The 23,538-nt window shown below is 43.2% G+C and overlaps 1 protein-coding gene across 1 annotated transcript in view; it reads right to left on the bottom strand.

Annotated features, from left to right (window-relative positions):
• The window catches only part of UPP2 (uridine phosphorylase 2), a 55,281-nt gene extending 32,256 nt beyond the window's left edge, over positions 1-23,025 (bottom strand). Inside the window, exons 1-4 of the mRNA XM_060257364.1 lie at positions 22,518-23,025; positions 13,092-13,209; positions 7,623-7,781; positions 2,521-2,635 (exon numbers count right to left, since the gene is read on the bottom strand). Of these exons, the coding sequence (XP_060113347.1) occupies positions 2,521-2,635; positions 7,623-7,781; positions 13,092-13,209; positions 22,518-22,579 (454 nt within the window). The 5' untranslated portion in view covers positions 22,580-23,025. The remainder of the gene's footprint in view (positions 1-2,520; positions 2,636-7,622; positions 7,782-13,091; positions 13,210-22,517) is intronic.
• Positions 23,026-23,538: the final 513 nt, after the last annotated feature.

The raw sequence follows: 23,538 nt of genomic DNA, 5'->3' as shown, positions 1-23,538 counted from the left end.
ATTTTGACGTATTTATTTGCTTCACTGTTTTCACCCCATAGTTAAATCCAAAGAAATGGTGACAATATAAGCTTAGCTTGTTATTCCTGCTTGCATCTGTTAAGACATCTTTGTTGTGTTGTATGCTAATCTGTTGTTCAACCTAAATTCCATTTGATTGTATCTGAGGAAGTGTGCATGACACGAAAGCTCATATCTTGAATAAAACTTTGTTGGTCTTAAAGGTGCCGCTGAACTCAAACTTTGTTTCAGTCAACTATTCTGCTGACCTAAATCTAGCCGAAATCATTTTTTAAAAGATCAACTGAACCTTGTGTAAAGTTTGTATAGCAATGTGAAGATGGGTTTTGACTGTATGCTTAGGGTTGAAAGTATACTTTAAAAATGCATATTGAGACTACCATCTTACCTCCAGTTACTTGCTCATAAGACAGGGCGTTTTCGCACTGACCTTACTCGGTAGCGACGCCCCTCTTCACCGTGCAGGATCTGCGCGGATTTCGCACTAATTGCTGCGGAGCACCCGGAAGAGCCGGAAAGTCCCGCGGCTTTTGCGGCGCAAACGGAAACCGCCAAAAACCAGTTTCCATTTGCGCCGCAAAAGCCACGGGACTTTCCGGCTCTTCCGGGTGCTCCGCGGCAACTAGTGCGAAATCCGCGCAGATCCTGTGCGGTGAAGAGGGGCGTCGCTGCCGAGTAAAGGTCAGTGCGAAAACGCCCTTATTGACATTGATTGGATTGAGCAGCATCTGATGTGTCTTACTGCATTTTTGGCAGGTCGCTTAATTGCAGTTTGCTGCACTTTTGTCACATTTTGAATCAGAGAGATACACACTACTTTTTTTTAGGAGTAGCCAGCTGCTGTTTTTCACCTAAAGGACCCAGGAGGAGCTATGTTGAAAAGATCAGGAGAAATAAGGGAAATACATTGTTCTTGGTTGCATCTGTCTAAATTTTGCTCTGGGATTTTTTGATAGTTTCCTGTTAAGCAAAGAAATAGCTCAGAACGTGTCTGCTGCTTGCAAAACGCAATAGGAAGCTGCATGCTGTAGCCACAGAGAGAGGCTGACAAGCGCATGTTTTACATGCCGAAGTACCCAGATTCGATTCCTGGCATCTCCAGATAAGAGAAGTCAAATAGTGGGTGTTAGGCAGAACTGATCTTTGCCTGAGACCTTAGAGAGCTGCTGCCAGCCAGTATAGATGATCCTGAGCTATATACAGGGCGGCTTCAATAGTTTGTTTGACTGATGGGGTGTAAGGCAGATGTGTTTGCTGATTTAGATTTATGGTGGGTCCAGTCAGGATTGGTGCCTTTTAAAGAATGGTAATCTATAGGGTAGGAGCCCCGTGGCACAGAGTGGTAAACTGCAGTACTGTAGTCCAAGCTCTGCTCACAACCTGAGTTCTATCCTGGCGGAAGCTGGTTCAGGTAGCCGGCTCAAGGTTGACTCAACCTTCCATCCTTCCGAGGTCGGTAAAATGAGTACGCAGCTTACTGAGGGGAAAGTGTAGATGACTGGGGAAGGCAATGGCAAACCACCCTGTAAAAAAGTCTGCCATGAAAACATCGTGATGCGATGTCATCCCAGAGTCGGAAACGACTGGTGCTTGCACCGTGCACTACCTTTTAAAAAACCTTTTTCATCCATAGGGTGTTTCCCACCCCATCCTTGTTAAGAATTTAGGTGTGCACAACAGAACAGTGATAAAATCCTAAAGCATCCTAGGCCAGTTTACTGACTGTGATCTATCACTTTGTAATTGGGGGTCACATTCAAGCAGGTTTTGGGAGATGGAAGAGCTGTCCATCGTATGTATGGAAGGGCTCAGTTGGCTGCATTCCCTACCCAAAAAACGTTCATTCCAAACTGGGATATTCTTTGGGTGTTGATTGGCTGTTTTTTCCCCTTTGATGGCTGCTGCTAAATGGATGCTTCATAAGAAAATTTTGTATCAAAGATCAGGGCCTGGGTCTATTCCAGCACTTTGTTTCCAAGGGCAGAAGTATTTCTACCTGCAGAATGTGTCTTTCTGGCCTTCTCTCTCCTGTTGCTGCTGCCCAAAATGCTTGCTAAAATTGTGATGGGGGGAGCAGCAAGGAGCAAGAGATGGGATTTTTGGCTGAAGCAGTGGGGAAGTAAGAAAGCTGAATTCCATGGGTTAAAATAGTTCCATTTGTGGAAATGCTACATTGGATGCAAGTCCAGGAGTTCGGGTTTGAAAATTTTACAGCACTGTGATATTTCTTTGTATCAGTTGGTTCTATGTGATGGTATTTTGAAAGGTGATGGGGGGAGGATCTAATCCAAACAACTTTAATCTGAGAAGAAAATCAAATTTTCAGGTTGGTGCAATATTAGAAAAACACCTCTGTGTGATCTTTCACATTCTTTTAGCAGTTTGATATTTGTTGACTTGATTTTTTTTTAAAAGAAATCTCATAGAGGCATGACCTTTTTCTGAGATGCATTTCATTTGCATCCTCTCTGCCTGGTAGCAGCAAAACTCTTTGCTCACCTAATCCCCCTGAAGTACCGATGCGTATAATGGTAACATCACGGCATTTGGCGTGGTGTAGCAATTTGATTAGCTCATGAAGCATAATAGAAATGGAGGGAATACCCATCCCGTGCTGTTAAGAAAGAAGAAACAAAGGTAACCCCGTGCTGTCTCAGCAAAAACAGAGCAGAATTTCTACAATACACTTCATAAAAAATAATAAAATTAAAAAGAAAATATTAATCACAATAAAAGTCCACAGGTTTGATCCCGCCAGCATTGTCACTCAATCTCTCCTAGTACTCCTACAACCCCCATCATACATGTTTTTGTACATACAGATCCGATGATTCTCAGCTTGACCTTTTTTGGTTGGTCAAAGAGGACATCTCCTTCCTTTCCCACAGCGGAATTGGTGGTAGGGTCCAAGACTAGTAGTGGATATAGAGGGCATGATCTAGTCATATTTAGCTCAGGCCTTTGATACTAAAATCAACGTGACTTGCTTGTGCGAAACTTGCGGTTTCTTGATCATATACCATCGATTCATTTGGCATTTAGAGAGGTGGGAAAAAATATCTACTCAGGGTTACTTTTTCCCGGGCTACAAGAAATTTAGGGAACTAAAGCCGTAACCCAACTGAGATTAAGCACTTTTAAAATCCTGTTGATTTTAATAGCAGGCAGTTATATACCATGCTTAATTCTTGTACTGGTATAAATGGAACTCAGAAATCCTTAAGTTTTGGTTGGCTTGTGTGCTTAGTGTTTTTGAATACTCCCAGCGAATTAAGAGAGACTCTTGTTCTACACTTCAGCTTCCCTTGACTCTGAAATGACCTTGAAATCTGTTGAACGTGCCCATTTCCATTTCAACAGCTCAATTAGATAATGTTTTCCAAACCATAAAATGGAATGCCTGTTTCCTTGTGACAAGCACTCAAATTTGAATCTGCACCTTATCAAGTCAGTTCAGTCCAAAGTAACACAATGCACATTTCAAGTTGTCTGCGAAGTGTTTTATTTACACAGGTTTGGGCCCTTTGCACCCTAGTAGCAGCACGAGGCGGCTCTTCAGTGAAACTTCTGTCTAAATAAAAGGCAGAACTTGCCCTGAGATCCTTGGAGGAGCAGCAGGATGAAAAAAAGTCTGGCCAAATTTATTTGAGGTTCTCTGGATATCTCATCAAGTTTGGCCTTCTGCCGCTTGCTCTAAAATCTCCAAAAAAATTTGAGTAAAGGGTTTGGGTCCAGGTTCCCCCTTCTGTGTCCTGTGTAACATTCACACATGACTGGAAAGTTCTTCTCAATCTCATGTGCCCTGTCCAATTTGGATCACAATTGTGAAGAATGGTTCCGATTTCGCACTCACCCTATGCCGCTCTCACGTTCGTCTTCTCAGCGCGGCGTCCTTCCGATTTCCCACTATCTGCCCCCGGGGATGCAGCAACGATCAGTGTTTAAGCGCAGCAAACAGAAACTGGGGAAGATATTGGGAAATTGGAAGGACGCCGCACTGAGAAGACAAACGTGAGAGCGGCATAGGCTGAGTGCGAAATCGGTCTGGGTTTCAGTCTTCCTCCTGTACTATTTCCCTGACTTGTAGTGGCCCTTGGAGGGCACTCTAGGGAATTCCGCATGCGTATATGTACACTGAATTTTCCCAACAGGCCAAATAGCATCCCTCTGGATCTGGAAAATTTTGCCGGGCCGAGGAGAACTAAAGTCTCTTCACCCCTGCTGCAGTTGTGATCTGAGCTAAGCACAGTGAGCATGAGAATTGAGAAAACCCTCAAATCACACTGGATTGATACACAGGGGGATGGGGACTTCTGTGAGAGACTGAAAGCTAGCTCATAGTTTTTTTCCACAACAGATCATAAATTCCTGCACCACGGGAAGAGATACTAATTCTTCAACTCGTAGACTGCTGACCTGAACAAAAATGTGTGCTTTTTCTGCTGTAAGGTAACCCAAGGGCCTTTCTAAGTCAATATGTAGAATCGCCAAGATATGTGACATGATTCAAAGGGAACAGGAGTATAAATCATTCTTTGAGTCTGATCCTGTTCCTTCTCTGTGCCACAACTGAACACTCCCTTTGACTTGCAAGGGAACAGAATTTTGTGCTTCTGGCCTATTAATCTTGAGTCTCACTGCTCTAGCAAAGAGGTAGGTAGGGAATTTCCTAGACAGGCCTGTACATCTGTTAGATTCCGTGTATTTGAAGAGCACGGAAATAATTTATAGAAACAGCACGAACAAGCCATGGCAATTTTTCACTCAACATATTAAAGTTTAAAACATGTAGCATTTTGGAATGCCTGAAAGATTGGTCTGGCAGTAACTGCTTGAGAAGCGTCTGAAGGGGAAGGAAGGGGAAATTGCTGGTAAATTAGTTATAAAATGAATGTACTAGTTGAAGACTCAGGAGAAACAGGTCATTTGGACACTTGAATGAACAAGCCCAGGTTTATATTTTGGCTCGTTATGGAGACATTAAAATGCTCAAGTGTATGTAAAATGATGTGAATTTAAGATGGTATTAAATGATACAGAGGGAAGAGATAAATGGTTGATATTTCTGGTACCTGTTAAAACAAAAGCTTACAAGTAACAGTGACATCTGGTTGGATTTCTGACTACAAATCGGCATGGGGATTATCTCTGATGAGGATCCTACTGTCACACATTATGGAATACAGAGGTGCCCATCTACACAACCACATGGGAGTTCAGGTTCCCATTCCCCCAACGAGGGTAGGTTTTCCCCTAATTTCAGGTCCTCTGATCCACCAGCGCAGAGCTGGCTGTTGGGGAAGCCCCACCCCTGAAGAGCCCCATCACACCTGACATGATGATGTCACTTGGAGGTGATATTATCACACCAGGCATGTCATGGGAGGGGATGCTCTGTCATCTGAGGAAAAAACTCTATGATAACCATAGAGTTTTCCCCAAAATGATAGAGAATCCCTCACAATGTGCCTGGTGCAATGATGTCACTTCCAGGTGATGTCATCACAGTGCATGTACTTCGTGGGCATGCTGAAAACTCACAGACAGAGGGCAGCAATTCCCTGCCAGCAGCCAGGTAAAACTTGGCAACACTAATAGGAGTTTTTGGCTCTCCTCAATTCCTGGACATGTGGTGTTTGATTACGATTGGGACCATAATGCACACAGAGAAAGGGGCTTCAGTCTTTCCACTGTGCTTTTTTCCCCAACCCAAAACAGTCCAGGAGGGAGGTTTACTGTTCCCTGGAACAGTTTATTTGTTTATTTACTAAATTTACACTGTGTCTTTCTGCCCTTATCAGGACCTCCAAGGCAGCTAACAGGGAAGACTGATGCCCTGTCTCCATGCGTATTGCAGTCCTGATCAGGAATCAAACATGAAGGAACTGAGGTGAACCTACAGCTTTTGTGTGATTCTCTTGTGCCTGACACATGCTGGGACCCAGATACAAACTGTGCACCCTGTAATGTGTGATCAGCATAGCTCTGGTCAAGTAATCAACCAGAGCACCCATCATCTAAGGAAAGGGAAGGAGTGTGAGAGGACTAAATCCATTTCCTTGCAATAATTCTAATGATTGGTTTGGATGAAGGCACAGCACCTGTTTTGGTGTACCTTTCCTCATTCACTTGGAATGCACATACATAAGCCTCCTTCTACATATATATACACTGTATATGTTCCTTATATCAACCCCAAATTGTTTTCGGTCCGTTTGATGTTTTTACCCACTATCTGTTAATGGGCATGAATAAATGCTCAGGGAAAACTTATATTGACTAAATCCTTATATATATTCTATGAAAGCATCATACAAGCAAAGATCTTTCATTACTGATATACCAAGATTGTTCCCAGTCTAAAGGCCAAACCATCTCACTTCAATATTACATGATACTGCATGAAATTCACTTAGAGAAATACTTAACATTCAACGTAGTGACAGAAACAGTTCAAGTTATATAAGAGGGACGACTACCTCCAAAGAATCTCTATGCTAGAAGTAAAAAATCTCTACTGAAGAAAACTGATGTCAAGTGATATAAATGATGAAGTAAAGGTCTACCCTGTTTGGGGAAGGGCCATTGCTTTGAATGCAGAGGGTCCCAGGTTCAATCCCCAGCATCTCCAGGTGAATGGGTCAGGTAGGATGTGACCTGAACGACCACAACCTGGGACTCTGGTGAACCACGGCCAGCAAACTAGACAATACTGACTTTGATAGACTAATGGTCTGTTTCAATATAAGGAAGCTTCATGTGCGCATTTCGTTCTAAACGCCTTCATATTTTGCCTGATTTCGGTTGCAGTGAAAATTACCATACAGTGTAGGAAAGGATATAGCAGTGCCAGATGTTACATCTTCCAACGCTACCACATAAAAATAATGGGAAGTCCCAACGAGTCAGTTAAATTTTGTGAGGCTTCATAGCTTGATAGGCACATTGATCCCCAAATGTTAATCCATCTGTAGATGGAAACCTGCCCAAAGGCCATGGTAATACTCTCACAGATCACCCCTGCTTCCCACGAATGGGTATTTGCCTCCATCACAGAGATACTGGCTTTCAAGAGGGCTCGCTACATACCCAACCCTCTAGTCCACATATTACCTGCACTGAGCTCCTCCCTCACTGTCCCACTCAACTAGTCCTTACTATAGACAGTGTTGGATTAGGGGAGCAGAATGGGTCACAGACAAAAGAACGTGAGTTTTTCAAGGGACTGGCTGCATCCAACACAATGACTATACTAAGATTATGGTATGTGCCCTCCAGCATTCTGGTTGACAGTTATCAGGAGACCCAATGATAAGGGTAGAAACTGGGGGAATCCTCTTGTGTGCTTACAGAGGTGATATTTGTCAAACATTGACGGAACGGATTGATAAGGATGCTTCATGAAAACCCAGTCCTTGTGACATATCGCTTGCTTAGCTGCTTTCTAAGAAGCCCCTTGATTTTTAAGAATCTTCGTCTAGCTCCTCTGAAAAGTGCTAGAATGACATGATTAAATAAGGGATGTGAACAATGGGCTAAACTCATCAGTTACTGCTTTGCTGCTGTTTTTGTTTTGGGGGGATGTCCTGTGATGTACTTACACTAATGGAGAGCACAGGTCCGACTTTATACATACAATACCGATCCGTCCCAGCACAAATATCTTTCATGTCTTCCTCATCTCCTTCGAGTCCAAGTTCTTTATGCATGAACTGAGCAAAAGCTTTCATTCTGTTGGGGCTCCCACCCACGCAGACAAACTGGAAATAAATTATAAGATTATCAGCCGTGGCAGCGATGGAAGACTGGGTTTGTGATAAGATGTCGAACGGCATTCATACAATTTTATATCCAGAGGGAGCGAGACTGGAAAGCAGAGTAAATTGACTGCCTGACCCATTTATGGAAGGTTGCAGTTAACACTATGAAAATTCATTTTGATCATGGTATCACAAGAAACCAACAGGATTTAAAATATGCCAGCATATTGTTTTAGGAGAACAACTTGTTCGGTTTCCTGATGAAGCCAAAGCCAGGTGATCTGGGAATTGCATGGCTGTCATTGAAAACCACAGCCTGTCTCTCCTCTTCCTCTCCATATCCAGAAGAACATCATACACAGTCTGATACAATCACAACCCAAGGTCCCTGCAAGCCAACAAATTGCAATGGAGAGGGACCATAGTTCAGTGGAAGAACATCTGCTTTGCATGCAGAAGGTCACAGGTTCCATCACTGGCACCTTGTATTCAAAGGATCAAGTAGGGAGTTGTGTAAAAGACCCCTGTCTAAGACCCTTGAAGAGCTGCTGTGAGTAGAAAATGTTGATTTTTATGGACCAACGTTGCAATATGCAAGGTCTATAGTGCAGCCTTATGAAGAAGATCTGAAGATCACCCTACAGGGGAACAGCTGAAGAATGGCTAGTTATCACAGCTAGAGTAGGGACTGCCCACAATTTCAAATTATTGATGATGATGATGATGATGATGATGATGATGATGATGATGATGATGATATTGGATTTATATCCCGCCCTCCACTCTGAAGAGTCTCAGAGTGGCTCACAATCTCCTTTACCTTCCCCCCCACAACAGACACCCTGTGAGGTAGATGAAGATATTGGATTTATATCCCGCCCTCCACTCCGAAGAGTCTCAGAGCGGCTCACAATCTCCTTTACCTTCCTCCCCCACAACAGACACCCTGTGAGGTGGGTGGGGCTGGAGAAGGCTCTCCCAGCAGCTGCCCTTTCAAGGATAACCTCTGCCAGAGCTATGGCTGACCCAAGGCCATGCTAGCAGGTGCAAGTGGAGGAGTGGGGAATCAAACCCGGTTCTCCTAGATAAGAGTCCGCACACTTCACCACTGCACCAAACTGGCTCATTATGTCCTTGCTGTCTCCTGATTGGCTCTTGTGGAGACTTTCTGGTCCTGCAGAGCTTCTCTTGTTCTTTCCACAGCAGTTAGTTAAGTCTTTCTCTCTCTGTATGTTCTACAACAGCTTCTTCTTTAACAAACCTACTTGTTTTTCTCTGAGCAGTCGGTGCTCCACTTCCTTTGCATATTTAAACTCTAGCGACAAATTTGAATAGGGCTGGTGATTAGGAATGGTGACGTGTGATGGGATGAGGAAGAGGAGATGCAATGCTGCGTGGTCTGCATCTAGGGTTGCCAAGTCTTACCCTGGCTTTTGGTGGTAGATTGTTCTTGCGTGTGCTTTGTGCACATGGCGTGATGAGTGACATCACCTGGAAGTGACGCCATCATGTTGCGCACATTGTGCTGGGGATGTTCTAGGATTTGAGTCAAAACTCCATGGTACCATAGATGACGCCGCGGGATTGCACCGAGCACATCACTCAATGACAGAGCTCCATGCTGGCCCACTCCATGCTGGCAGGTTAGTAACACCCATCATGCATGAAATCCTGGGCAAGAGCCAGTAATGCGTGAACAGATATGTAAACACATATAGCACAGCTCTGTATATGTTATTTATATAGGGCATTTATATGTTGCCTCTTCAGAGACCTGCTTGAAGCATCTTAACAGAAGATAAATAATACAATAAAAACTACAGATCGTCAAGTCGTTAGAAAAACAGTACAAAAACACTATAACCAAATATCCATAAAGCAGAACTCATACTGGAAGCAGACTATAAAAAGATTTTTTAAAAAACCCTCAGACAAAAGCCTGGGTAAAAAGAAATGTTTTGGCCTTGTGCCTGAAAGACTGGATGGTGGGTTCCAAGTGACCCTCAGGAGGGAGGGCATTCTAAAGTCCCACCTCTGAACACCGCTGGTCCTACTTCTACGACGTCTTGCTCATGTGGAAATGCAATTGGAGTTTATAGCACAAGCTACCAGAGTGTTCTTTTTCCTGGAGAGCCAGTTCGGTGTAGTGGTTAAGTGCGCAGACTCTTATCTGGGAGAACTGGGTTTGATTCCCCACTCCTCCACTTGCACCTGCTAGCATGGCCTTGGGTCAGCCATAGCTCTGGCAGAGGTTGTCCTTGAAAGGACAGCTGCTGTGAGAGCCCTCTCTAGCCCCACCCACCTCACAGGGTGTCTGTTGTTGGCGAGGAAGGGAAAGGAGATTGTGAGCCACTCTGAGACTCTTCGGAGTGGAGGGCGGGATGTAAATCCAATGTCTTCATCTTCTTCTTCTTCTGCACTTTCACTTGTGCACAGGCTCTAGAGCACAGGATCCAACCCTTTGGAAGCTGTACCCAAGTCCAAATAGTATGAAGGGGCCACATTCTTGGTGAGAGTAAATCCAGGATAATATCCTCATAGAGCAGGCATTGCTCGTATATATTTCTACTGAACAAAGCAGGAGTCAAGTGGCACCTTTAAGACCAACCAATTTTTATTTAGAACGTAAGCTTTTGTGTGCTCTTAAGAACACTCCATCAGACGAGGAATCCAGCACAGTGAGCAAAGCCAATCATAGCTGAACAGAGCCATACATAGCTGGTAGGCAGTAGCCCAGAATGCAACATGGTACAGATGTAAGAACCAATGACAGTGAAGTAAAATTACCTGGTAGGCAGTGGTTTAGAATGTAAAATGGTACAAGGACAGAATAGTAAAATTAACAAATGGAGCAAACCTTTGATCTGAGCAGCATGAGCATGAGAAAGCAACAAAACAGCAGTATGCAGTAAAATTAACAAATGGAGCAAACCTTTGATCTGAGTAGCATGAGCATGCGAAAGCAACACAACAGTAGTATGTTGAAATGTGAGCTTGTCTGTCAATGACAATGGGAGATGGGTTCAATATATGTAATGGGATAAGCAACCAAAGTCCCTGTTTGAGTGTGTCAATACAGCTAAAAGAGAAATACACTGGATAGTGATGTTCTTGTCCACCTAATTTCTACTGAAATCAGAGAAGAACACAAAGCTAAAGTAGCCTGTGATCTAATTAATTCTTTCAACAGAAGCAATAGAATGAAGCAAAATTGTACTTGATGACATAGACAAAGGCAGGAGTGGGGGTTTTTTTTAAGCTGAGCAAATATAAGAATAAAAAACTAACTAACTAACTAAAATGTCCCAAGTGCATTTTTAAAACCCTGCTTCTGAATCTAAAAGACAAGCTAATCATCAATGCAGTTCTTTCCCCCTCCATGTGGAAAGAACCACCAGCTTTCTCACATGGATGCTGTGTGTAGGGATGAAATAAGGCTTTGAAAGATTGGAATGATTATATATATATATATTAATTTCCACACACTTTTGCACAAGGCTGACAATTCAATGATGCAGTCTGGTGCGCACTTACTAAGGAGTAAGTTCTGTTAAACATAGTGAAATTTATTTGGAGTAAACATGAATGGGATCATGTGTGGTACAGGTCAGCTGGGTTTCTTCCTTAGTTTCAGCTATTTGACCCTGTACCAAAGTTTGGTAGCATTTTGCAATTTTAACCCAGATTTTTAACCCAGGTATTTATTAAAATTGCAACAAAAGGGTTGGGTCCAGGGGTGCTCTCTAGCTTCCAGAAGGAATGCTTCCATGAGCAGAATAATGCTTCTGAAAAAGAAGGGTATCCTTGGTTCCAACCTCATAGTCTGCCTTAAGCGCAAAGTATATGAACCAAACTTCGGGGTATGCCCTAGCCTAGCCAAAATTAAACAATTAAATCCCCCCTTGGGAAATGTTTAAACATATCTTGAGTCTCCCACTGAAATCAATGCATCCAAATATTTACTTTTGACGGGATAGTGTCCTGCCTTTTTAGAGGTATATGAGCTGAATTCCTAATATTGGGGCGGGGGACTTGCATACCGAATTGTGATGTGCCAGCATGCCAAATTAAACAGCAGGAAATTTTAATTTGGAAGGGCCATCCTAAACAAAGAATTACACTCTCCTAAACTCCATTTTATGAGAAACCTTGCAGTGCTGACTTCACATTTCTCAGCAATACCTTTGCTTTGTCAGTTTCTTCCTTCTCTGGGTGATTTAAATCCACAGGTTTGTTTGAGCCTTTGACCAAATACATGTCTCAATACATTTATTTTTTTTTTGGAAGCAGCCATGACGAAATTGTGATGCTGAATGCCACACCTATCATTTTATGCAGGGCTTTTTTTACAGCAGGAACTCCTTTGCATATTAGGTCACCCACCCCTGACGTAGCCAATCCTCCAAGAGCTTACAGGGCTCTTCTTACAGGGCCTACTGTAAGCTCTTAGAGCAGGGGTGGCCAACGATAGCTCTCCAGATGTTTTTTGCCTATAACTCCCATCAGCCCCAGCCATTGGCCATGCTGGCTGTGGCTGATGGGAGTTGTAGGCAAAAAAATCTGGAGAGCTACCATTGGCTACCCCTGTCTTAGAGGATTGGCTATATCAGGGGTGTGTGGCCTAATATGCAAAGGATGTCCTGCTATCAAAAAAACCCAGCCCTGGTTCTATGTTATTATTCATGTAGTACTGCCATTATTGAAAGTGCTTGACATACACGATCCTATTCTTACAGCAACCCTATTGTGGAGATCAGTGTTACTGTCTTTATACTGTAAACGAGGGCTGAAAGATAGTGACACCAAGGGCCCCTGAGTGAGTATATAGCAGAGGTGAAATCCAAACCAGACAGTTCCCTAATTCTGAGCTCAGCCACGCTACTCCATCAGCTCCCTGTGGAATGAAAGTTGCTGCTCTTTTCATGTAATAAAACACATGAACTTGGAAATGATACCATGATGAACAGAATTCCTCAATGTACTGTTTCTGAACGGAATACAGAGAATCTACCCTAGGGGAAAATTTAGCTCATCGCACCAGAAATAGGCTTAGTCTCTTGGTCTACATATGTCACTGAGAAAGGAAGGGTAATTGCCCATAACTATAGCTGCAGCACACTTTTGGAGCAGCTTCGCAGAGTGGTGGTATCTCATTCCCAAAGGGACTTTAAAGACGTCTTTGCAGCCAGCACTGTGAACACACAATGATAAAAGGGAACAATAAAAGAGATAAGGAAAAGAAGCATGAGCAGGAAGAATTTTTTAATTTTATTTTTACAGTTGTGGAAACTTAAGCAATGTTTCTTTTACCTTTATGTCACCAAACATAGCAGGCAGATTATGAGTTTTGGTTCCCAAATCTAAGTGATATAGAACATCTTCATCCATCGAATCCAAGTGAGGGTTCTTAACATAAACAAGCTCGTTCCTAGGGGATGAGAATAGGGGTGGGGGGAAGAAAGTCTGATCAAACCAATTCCCCAAAGAAAACTGTGAAATAAGATACAAGAATCTGTGCAAGTTCTTAGATATATATTAGTAATGCTGAGGGCTGCGGGTAGCTAGGGCTTGGGTCTATGCCAGCCTCTTTCTGGATGATCAATTTTTAGTATAGTGAATGTACAGTTGTTGCCCATTCAGCATGCAGGCTGCAGACATCTTCCCTCAAAGTTGTACTTTTCAACATTTTCCAATGCTAGCTGTGCCCTAGGAAAAATTCTGCTCCCCCCCCCCAATTGTATCTGTGTATCTGTTGCTTTCTGAAATGAGGCTGAGTGAGTATCATGGATCAGCTTTGCTATAGTTTTTGAAGTAATCAGTTGGCTTCATTGCTGCACCATTTTTTTTCCAGTTTTTAATTTTCTTCTGAATGTTTTTATTACACATTTTCTACGGCTGTGTGCCCCCTTCCTCCATTCTGTCATATAAAGCTAGGACTTCAAGAATGAAACATGAACATGGTGTAGTGGGAGAGTCAGTTTGGTGTAGTGGTTAAGTGTGCGGACTCTTATCTGGGAGAACCGGGTTTGATTCCCCACTCCTCCACTTGCACCTGCTGGCATGGCCTTGGGTCAGCCATAGCTCTGGCAGAGGTTGTCCTTGAAAGGGCAGCTGCTGTGAGAGCCCTCTCCAGCCCCACCCACCTCACAGGGTGTCTGTTGTGGGGGAGGAAGGTAAAGGAGATTGTGAGCCACTCTGAGACTCTTCGGAGTGGAGGGCGGGATACAAATCCAACATGGGCATGCTTTAAAATATAGTTTATGGTAAGATAATGGAACTTTTCAAAGGAGGGTGTGATGGTTCGATATGGCAATCATGGTCATGTTTTAAGATTGGAGGAGTGTTCCTTGGTCAGAAATACCACTGGAGGTCTTTCTGTCAAAATGGACATATCTGTGAGTACTGGCCTTTAAATACATGGATAACATGGTAGAAACACTTGCTCCTAAGCCTGCTAGAGCCTGTCCCAAACTGCTGGACATTCTGGTTAGACAGAAAAGGGGTTAGAAAGTGGATAGCAGGCTGGAAGTTCCACCACTGGGAGAACTAGCCCCGTGTTACTATTTCCAGGGAGTTGGGAACTCGCCTTTTAATTGACTAGGAAAGTTCCAAGACTGTAGAGGTCATTCATTTGAGCATGGTCCGGAGGTATTGGAAGGTCTCAGTCCAATCCTAACTTCACCAACCAGTCTAGCTGGTTGCATTTCAGTCACACCACACTTGTAAAGGCATAAATAAAAATGCTGACACAAATGGCTTTGTTTAAAAGACTGCAAGTAAGAAGGGATAATCATCTGAGCTCTGCGTTTCTTTGCTTGTTAAATGCTCATAATATTGGCTGGCTGGGACCAGGTATTTAGTATTCTGTGGTTTGATGTTGGAATCTTTGATATTTACCATGATTGAACTTTGCCCCCTGCCCTGTATATGGCTTATCTAGAATGGCAGTTATTGTCACTGGCCTGATATGGGAGGAGTTGTGTTTGAATCTACCTCTTGGGAGAAGCCTTTTTTGCCACTGGATCCAGCTGGTGGATTCTGAAGCACCAGCAAAAGAAAAAGGAGACCTCTCAAACCTGAAGCCTACCCACTCCTGCTTCATAATATTGCAGAGCAGGGGTGTCAAACATCTGGCCTGGGAGCCAAATCAGGCTCCCAGAGGGCTCCTATCAGCCCCCCTCCCCGAGCAACTGACTGTTATCTGCTTCCTTCTCCCTCTCTCTTGCTTCCTTTTGTGTAACAGCTTGTTTTACAAGGCTTCTTCAATAGCACAGGAGCTACAGAGCGAAATCTCTATTTTCTCCATTGACTGAGGCTCCTCCCTTGGGTAGGAAGGGGGGGGGAGAAGTAAGAGCTTGCTTTGCCATTAAACAGCAGAGCTACTGAGCCAAACCTTCTATTGGCTGAGGCTCCTCCTTATCCTGGTCCCCTGGGGAATGCAGGAAAGAGCCAGAGCTTCCTTTGCTCAGTTCCCTGGATCCCATGGCAGAAATGCAAAGAAAACACCTTTAAGACCAATGAGTGCTAACATCATAAGCGTGCTTTAAATTTATATATATATATATATATATATATATATATATATTCATATATATATATATATATTCATGTTTGTATTCTTTATAAAATTTATATCTCTGCTACCTAATCTTAAATAGGTACACACATGACTCGGCCCAGCATGGCTCGGCCCAACCCGACATGGCCTGGCTTAACAAGGTCTCATTTATGTCAGATCCATCCCTCGTAACAAATGAGTTCGACACCCCTATTGTAGAGGATACCTTTTACTCTTTATCATAAGGGATCTGGGTGTACCTGAGTACCTCCTGCTTAGAAATATTGCTGCTAAAAGCAAATATTTAAGTTGCTTCTGCAGTAATGCCATTTTTCAGTCCCACACTAAAAATATGTACAATGAGTTGTATTTCAACTCTTCGAGTGACTTCCAGACGGACCCTTAAGACATTTATTAGGGATACAGGAAAGAATGAAGAAAGTAGCATACAGAATGCACAGATGGAGTGGAAGCGTGGCCAAGAAACTGAAAAGATTGTTGGTGTGTATGTGAGTCTAGGGAAGAACTAAGAAAGCTGGAAGCAGAACAAATAAAGCCAACTTTATGGGTGCAAGGCTGAGAAGGGAAGAAAACGGCAAGTAAGGGACCAAAGTCGTACAGTGAAGGAAGTAGGAAATATAATCCCATTCCATTAGAACCATGGAGTGTAGATAACTTTAAAGGGGGGTTAGACAGACTCAGGGATGAGGGGTCCGTCAATGGCTACTAGTCTTGATGAATAAAGGGAAGCTCCAACATCAGAAGCAGTAAACTTCTGAATAGCAGTGCCAGGAGGCAATGTCAAAGGAAAGCCCTGTCCTCCAAGCCCTATGTCTATGGACATTCCAGGGGCCACATATTAGCCACTGTGTGAAACAGGATGCCGGACTGGATACACCACTGGTACAATCCAGAAGAACGCCTCTTAACTGAGAAAAAACCAAATGCTGATTGCAAAAGTACAATGTAGCATAGGTATGAGGCATCGTGGATCTCTCACCTCCTACTTTTCATTGGTCTGAGGTTCATTATTGTTTCATTCTTCCTAGAATACATTTATTTTAAAAGCAGAGATAGTGTTGGCTCTCAGCAGCACCCAATTAAATATGAATTTCACATCTCCTCAGAGCTCCCATGGCACTTCTTATTAATTCTGATTCGGCTGCGATGCTAGCACTTGTCTCTAGACGGCTGCCAGGATGGTTTGGTATCTCTCTTGGGCTCTCCAGCAGCTGCCTTTCCCCACAACAGTCTTCTTTCAAAAATAATTCAGCAGGTGGGCTTCGCAGATCTATTTTTCCATTGTTACCACTGGTTGCAGTCTCAAAGGCTGGGTTTTGTAATGCTGCCAGTGTCTGTGGAATTGTTTCACTTGATCCTGCTCTAACATCCACTCAACTTGTGTATTTATTGATTGATGACTTTGTTTTCTTCACTATCCAAGGAAATTGGCTGTAGATTTAAAAGTATTGCATGCAAATAGCTGGCAAAATTGCATTTAAAGAGGCTTCTCATTCTCATAGATACCATCAAAAGGCAACCTAATGGCATAAAAGTGTATGAAACCTGCTAGAATTTCTTTATTTTTGTGGCTTTTGTATGTTTTAGTTTATTCTTTCATTTATGGATTGTTATTACTGGGAGGCATTTTGACTCATCATTGGGGGTGAATTGCCACTCTGGCTGTGTTTTTGGGGGGCAGAATATGTGGTTGCCAACAACCTGGATTAAAATTTGCCCTGGCCTTTGGAGTCTCCCAAGTTTGCAGGAAAATCTTAGTGTCCATGTGGCCCTGATCCATGGATTTAGGTATCTGCAGATGGAGGCCACATGTTGCTAATAGTATATAGACAAGTATAAGCCTGTAATACTTGCAGGGGGGCTCCCTCTCCTGCAATAGACTGCATTTTAAAAGATCAGAACTGCTGTATAAATATGCAAAGGAGTGTGAAGGGTTAATACCTCACAGAGCCAGAAAGCTTAAGGGACAGGCTGTTCAAAGAAATGTGATTGGTTAGCATCAGTTGAGCAGACAGACTTCAGAGCTGAATGCTGAAGAGAACTCAGTCTGAGTCCAGACCTGCCTGAGAAGAGTTGGGTGCTGATGAGGTTTGTGTTTAGCCTTGACTGAGAGCAGTTTAACATGGATGAAAAACTGGGAAGGTTGGCAGGAAGAGTGGGTAGATTGATAAAGATTCCCATTTGGGCCAGAAAAGAGGATAACTCTTCTATTGAGAGAAGAAATTCCCTACCCAGTTAAAAAGGGAGATAGCTCAAAAAGTGGAGTGATCCCTGGTCTGGTGTGTTTAGAGACTGCATTCTGGAACCTGGAGAGTCAGTGAAACTCAAGAAAGTGTTATAGTGAGTTTAATGAAAGAATGTGGGAACTGGAAAGTGTATCCCTGCCTTCTGTGAATTAAAAGTACAAGACTGTGTGAAAAACTTGACACTCTCAATTGCTTGAAACATTTGTACTGTAGTCTGTACCTATACTGATTTACCTCAGAGTTCATTATTGATTTACCTCAGACATTTTACCCCTGATTTCACCTGACCTTTCCCCCTCTATGTTATTTTTAACTTTAAAAGGCCTTTTGTGTGGCATTTTAGTATTTTGAGTTAAGGGGGTGATCTTGTCCCTTATCCTCAGGTCCCTGGACTGAGCCAGCAGCAAAATATCATACTGTAAGTGGCCATGTTTGGGGGGGGGGGATGGACAAGGTCTCTCATTGGGCTATGTGAGAACACACCTCCATGAAATGCAGCTGATGGCAGTGTACTGATCTGTGCCAATAGATCACCTACTGAATGGGTGACTCAATTCTGATGACATCAGGGGGTGTGGCCTAATATACAAATGAGTTCTTGCTGGGCTTTTTCTACATAACTGCCCTGTTCATCATGATGTCTTGGATGTCCAAGTTTACCACATTCTTCCAGTGTGATTACTCAGGGATGAGTAGGTGTTTTATGAAGTAGCAAGTGCTCTTATCTGCCCTAAAACCAGCCCAAGTTTACTTTAAAGCCCTATATGGCTGAGGACCTGCCTACTTGAGGGACCGTCTCTCCCCATATGAACCCCAGAGAGCGCTGAGGTCAGCTGGAAAGAACCAGCTGAATATCCCTGGGCCAAGGGAGGCCAGATTGAAGACCACCCGGTTTACATTTGCGACTCAAAAGCTGCAAGACTTTGTGGCTCTTCCAGGTGCTCCGGAGCAATTAGTGCGAAAACCGTGCAGACGCTGCGTGGTGAAGAGGGACGTCGCTCCGGCTTAAGGTAAGTGCGAAAACGCCCACAGTTTACAATCTCTAGGTAAAAAGGACTCAAAAACTGTCATCAGCATATGGATCAAGCCAAGCGCAAAGCCTGAGACCTCCAAAGGATGTTACAACCCACTTCACCAGATCTGCAGCAACATCAGTGACCTTTCCACTGGAGTTCCGGTGGAAAAAATCTGTAGAGCTGCAAACTTGTCCACCTTTATACCTTTGTGGAGACCCTATAGGTTGGATGTTAAAGTATGCAGAAGCTTCATCTTCTAAAAGGGTGTGCAACGTTGTGGTGGAACATGATAAAAATGAGGATCCCATCCAAGTGGTGGCATGGACAATAACTTACCAGTTTGGATGACTTCCCCCCACTGAAGGAGAACGAAATATTGGAGCTTACCTGAAGGTTTCTTCTCTTCAGTGGGGCAAAGTGATCCACTCCCTACCACAAAATGAATGAATGAATGAATAAAATTAAAATTTAGGTGGATGCAAAATCTATTATGGAGCTGGGCTATACTAAGACTGGAGGGTCAGCCTCACTCTGAGCCAATACGGTCTACACAAATTTGCATAGCACTGCTTGGAGTGAGAGGAGGTGTGATCCGACTAGTCTGGATGAATGTCCCCACTGAAGAGAAGAAACCATCAGGTGAGTTCCAACGTTTCATTCTTGAGTAAGGGAGAATCCATCAGATGGAGACCTTTCATACTCATATCCTTCTTGGCTTCATAAACCTTACTCTTTTGGCTAGTGTGTTAAGCAGGGCCGGATCTAGAGTGGGCTGGAGGGGGTGCTTGCCCTGGGCGCTGCCAGAGGAGGGGGCGCCAAATTGGGTATGGCGTCCATTCTATTCTATGGGCCCATAAGATAGAATGGGCCAACAAGGGGGCATCATTTTTTAATTTTGCTCACCCCTCAAAAGACACGTAGATCCAGTCCTGGTGTTAAGGAGTAGGTTTTAGGAAAGGGAGGGCAGGATGTCTTCCCTACACTGGGTATGCCCTGCAGTTAAACACAGTGGCAAAAGGTGAGGTTGTATTAGGTTGGCATTCTCCTTTGTACAATCCGAGAAATGTTTCTGTAATGTTTTCTGAATGTAATTGTTACTTTCTGCTGTGTTGCAAAGGAAGGAGACAAAACCAGGAGTTAGCCCCATCTATTGTTGGCTGTTGTTTCTCCTTCCATTGGCTACTCTGCCCCCCTGCTCCACTAGTGGGAACCATCTCTCACTGCTCCACATTCCAACAGCTTTAGCTATTATTAACATTAGGTTTTTTCTGCTGTATGTGAAAGTATGGGCGTTTTCGCACTGACCTTAATCGGCAGCGACGTCCCTCTTCACCGCGCAGGATCTGCGCGGATTTCGCACCAATTGCTGCGGAGCACCCGGAAGAGCTGCAAAGTCCCGCGGCTTTTGCGGTGCAAATGGAAACTGGTTTTTGGTGGTTTCCATTTGCGCCGCAAAAGCCGCGGGACTTTGCGGCTCTTCTGGGTGCTCCGCAGCAATTGGTGCGAAATCCGCGCAGATCCTGCGTGGTGAAGAGGGACGTCGCTGCCGATTAAGGTCAGTGCGAAAGCGCCCTATGTTTTCAAGTAGTGTGAAACTCAGTATCTTCTGCCAGCACAGATAAGGCTGTTGTTGGGGGGGGGGGGGGGTTGCAGGAAATTTTTCTACCCTGAGGTACACTGGAATTTGCCTTTTGGTGTAGGTAGACCCAGAATAAAATTTCTGAAATCTTTTTTCTTTTAATTTCATAAATTTTGTTTACTAAATTGTTTTTTTAAAAAACACTATTTACAGATAACAACAAAGATAGTGAAAAACCAACAAAAACAATACATATTTAAAACTATAATCTTTTTTTCTGAGCACATGAGCTTTCTTGAGGTTGTGTTTACCTTTAATTTACTAAACTGTCTTTACTGAATCTTTACCTGTAAAACAAACAGGAGTCATTTTGTAGAAAAAATGGTGCAGGAGCTCAGTTGCATATCTCATTTGCATATGCCCCAGAATCTGTGTGCAACGGGGAGAGAACTCCCCACGGCATGCAGACCCTGGCTGGAGGTTCAGGAGCTGTGCTCCTGTGAGCTCCTGCTGAATTCAGGCGCTGAAAATGGATATTAGAAGGATTCAGGATGAGCAGAGGCTCAGTAACTACTTGAGGTAACCAAAAGGGTGGAATACTGTTAATGGCAAGCACAAAACAGATGCGTAGCACCATGTAGGACGGTGGCCATTTTTTTAAAAAAATGATGTATTTACCACATGTATCTTTTAGAACTGCCTGTTAGTTATAGATTCAGGGCTTTTTTTTTTTTTAGCAGGAACACAAAGGAACACAGTTCCAGCTGGCTTGGCATCAAGGGGTGTGGCCTAATATGCAAAGTAGTCCCTGCTGGGCTTTTTCTACAAAAAAAGCCCTGTATAGATTTATAATTACTTAATTGTTTTACTTTTCTACCAAGTATTGGATTAAAATATGGCATCCAGCTAAAAGTAAACCCTGCAGATTTTGATCGGAAAGTTAAATTTCTCTACTGAAATCCATGACGGAACCTCTCAACGCTGGTCAGATTGTACACAAAGTGAATCCTACAGCATTTTCAAATAGGAAGTAGATTGAAGTCATCATGACAGATTGATAGATAAAAATAAATATATAAATCATCGTAGTAAAACAAGGACTGGATCCTTCAAATGCTCTGCTGGTGGAATTGGATCTTTCTTCACTTTCCCCAATAATGCCTTTCCTCACTATCTCCTTGTGAGCCCTGGAAAGCCATTGCCAGGACTAAAAAGCCATGTGGGTCAGGGGGCTACAGTGACAAGGGGGGATAAGATGAGTTTGTCCCTCCTCTTCCTTCCATCAGCAGAGTGTCTGTAGGATCCAATACACAGGAAAATTATCCTACAAATTGTGGGATCCATCAAATGGGCTTGCTATATGGTCACAAATGCAATCTGACAAGGGTTTTGTTGTTGTTGTTGTTGTTTTTTGCTTTTGGCCTCTGCTGATAAAACCCCTGAATACATAGAACGTATAATACTGGGAGATATCTAATACGGGAGTACTTTGGAGCATTCATCTTGGGGAGCTGCTTGATAAAAGTGGCCTAATTATGTATTATGCACAAAATCAAATGATGTATTTGCTACAGTTGCATTTCCTCCATTGTCTAAAGCAAGAGTTGCTCATAACCTGGGGGAAACAAATTTCTCAGCCCTGAAAACCCTTTAATGGGACAGCTTAAATTAAAATTTCCTTTAAAACCCCCCCCCCCCCCCCCGTTTCAATCTGTGGCAGCCAATTAATCAACAGATCATTTTATCATTTCCCAAACCGGCGCTCATCACTTAATCCATTGCTGCTGCCACTCTTCGAAGTTTAGCAAAAGGAATCACATTTATTAGACAGACCCTACTTTACATCGCCTCTTTTAAAAATGATTATTGCATTTTTCTGTCCCGTCATCTTGATTAGAGGGCCATGTTTCATTCGACATTTAAATTAAAGTGAGATGCAAAAAAAAAAAAAACCCAAAACCAAAACCCAACAACAAACAACCCTGAAGAGTTTCTGATTACATCTTTTTCCCAATCATAATTGCAAATGGAATGGGAACTGACTGCATAGAAACGCAGGTCAACACAGAGTTATCAAAACAAAACACAGCACATCAGAACAAACAAAAATAATCACTTGTCAGTAGAATTGTCCTTCTGCCCATTAGGATGGGTCAGCTAGACCAAGGTGACATCAGACTGGTCTACAGCTAGACCAAAGTGACCTACATCCCATCCCATAGCATTATTATACTTTGGCTACATTGCATTACATCGATGCATCAGTCAGGTACTCTTGGACATGTATTACCGAAGGTAAGGGTGTCAGTGACTTACCCAGTGTAATTTTTCCTTTCAGTCTTAACAGGCTTACTGGAATTGACTACAACAGATGTCATAGTATCTAGATTTCACGCTTCAACTCCTCGCCAGACAATAGGGAAAGATAAACACCCTGTAAAAGCGCAGAATCGTATAAGAGTCTTTGTAGGAACTCTCCAGTAAGCGATATCCCTTCTTGTTATTTTCCAGTGGTGGAATGACCCCAGTAAAATGTTTACTGTCCAACTCATCAACTGTAGAACAGTCTGTCTCCTACAGCTGGATTGCAAGATATACTGGAGTCACTGGAGTATCAGACATTTCAGATTGGCTGTCTGGGCAGGTGTGGTTTTTCAGAATCAACCAGTTTCCCTTTCCTTGGGCCTGCTCTCCTATGCTTGGTTAACCTTCTGTTGTTGAGGTATTTATACTTTGACCAGAGCCTCTCATTTGCCATTTTGGCAGCTGTCCCTGTGTGAGGCTCGCATAGTATGTGCATGGGTTTAGAAGGTCTGTGCATCTCTACTGGCTTTCCCAATTCTGCAGTCTTTGCTGAAAACGTGTGTAAGCTACACGTGACTGGAATGCATAATAAGGCAAATGTGATAAACAAGTCGGAAAGGAGCATGCGGTGTCATTAGCTGGGCAAGCAACAGCAGCTAAACAGTGAGCTTCATAGAGACGTTTAGTTAGTTTTTAACTCAGGTTGGGTTTCCGTCTCTTGTGCAAGCAAAATCAAGGTCTCAAAACAAAACGCTGGGTCATTGCTAATTTGTATGCTTTACAAAGCAAGAGATTAAGAGCGATTCATGGAACACTGTAAGAGCCCTAAGGTGCTACTGGACTCAAATGGAACACCATAAGCTTGATGAGAAGAAGATGAAGAGGAAGATATTGGATTTATATCCCGCCCTCCACTCCAAAGAGTCTCAGAGCGGCTCACAATCTCCTTTTACCTTCCTCCCCCACAACAGACACCCTGTGAGGTAGATGAAGATATTGGATTTATATCCCGCCCTCCACTCCGAAGAGTCTC

This window comes from Heteronotia binoei, chromosome 16 (assembly GCF_032191835.1).
Source record: "Heteronotia binoei isolate CCM8104 ecotype False Entrance Well chromosome 16, APGP_CSIRO_Hbin_v1, whole genome shotgun sequence".
NCBI classification, from domain to species: Eukaryota; Metazoa; Chordata; class Lepidosauria; order Squamata; family Gekkonidae; genus Heteronotia; species Heteronotia binoei.
The sequence above is the reverse complement of the archived record's forward strand: the minus strand, read 5'-3'. Positions and strand labels throughout refer to the sequence as shown.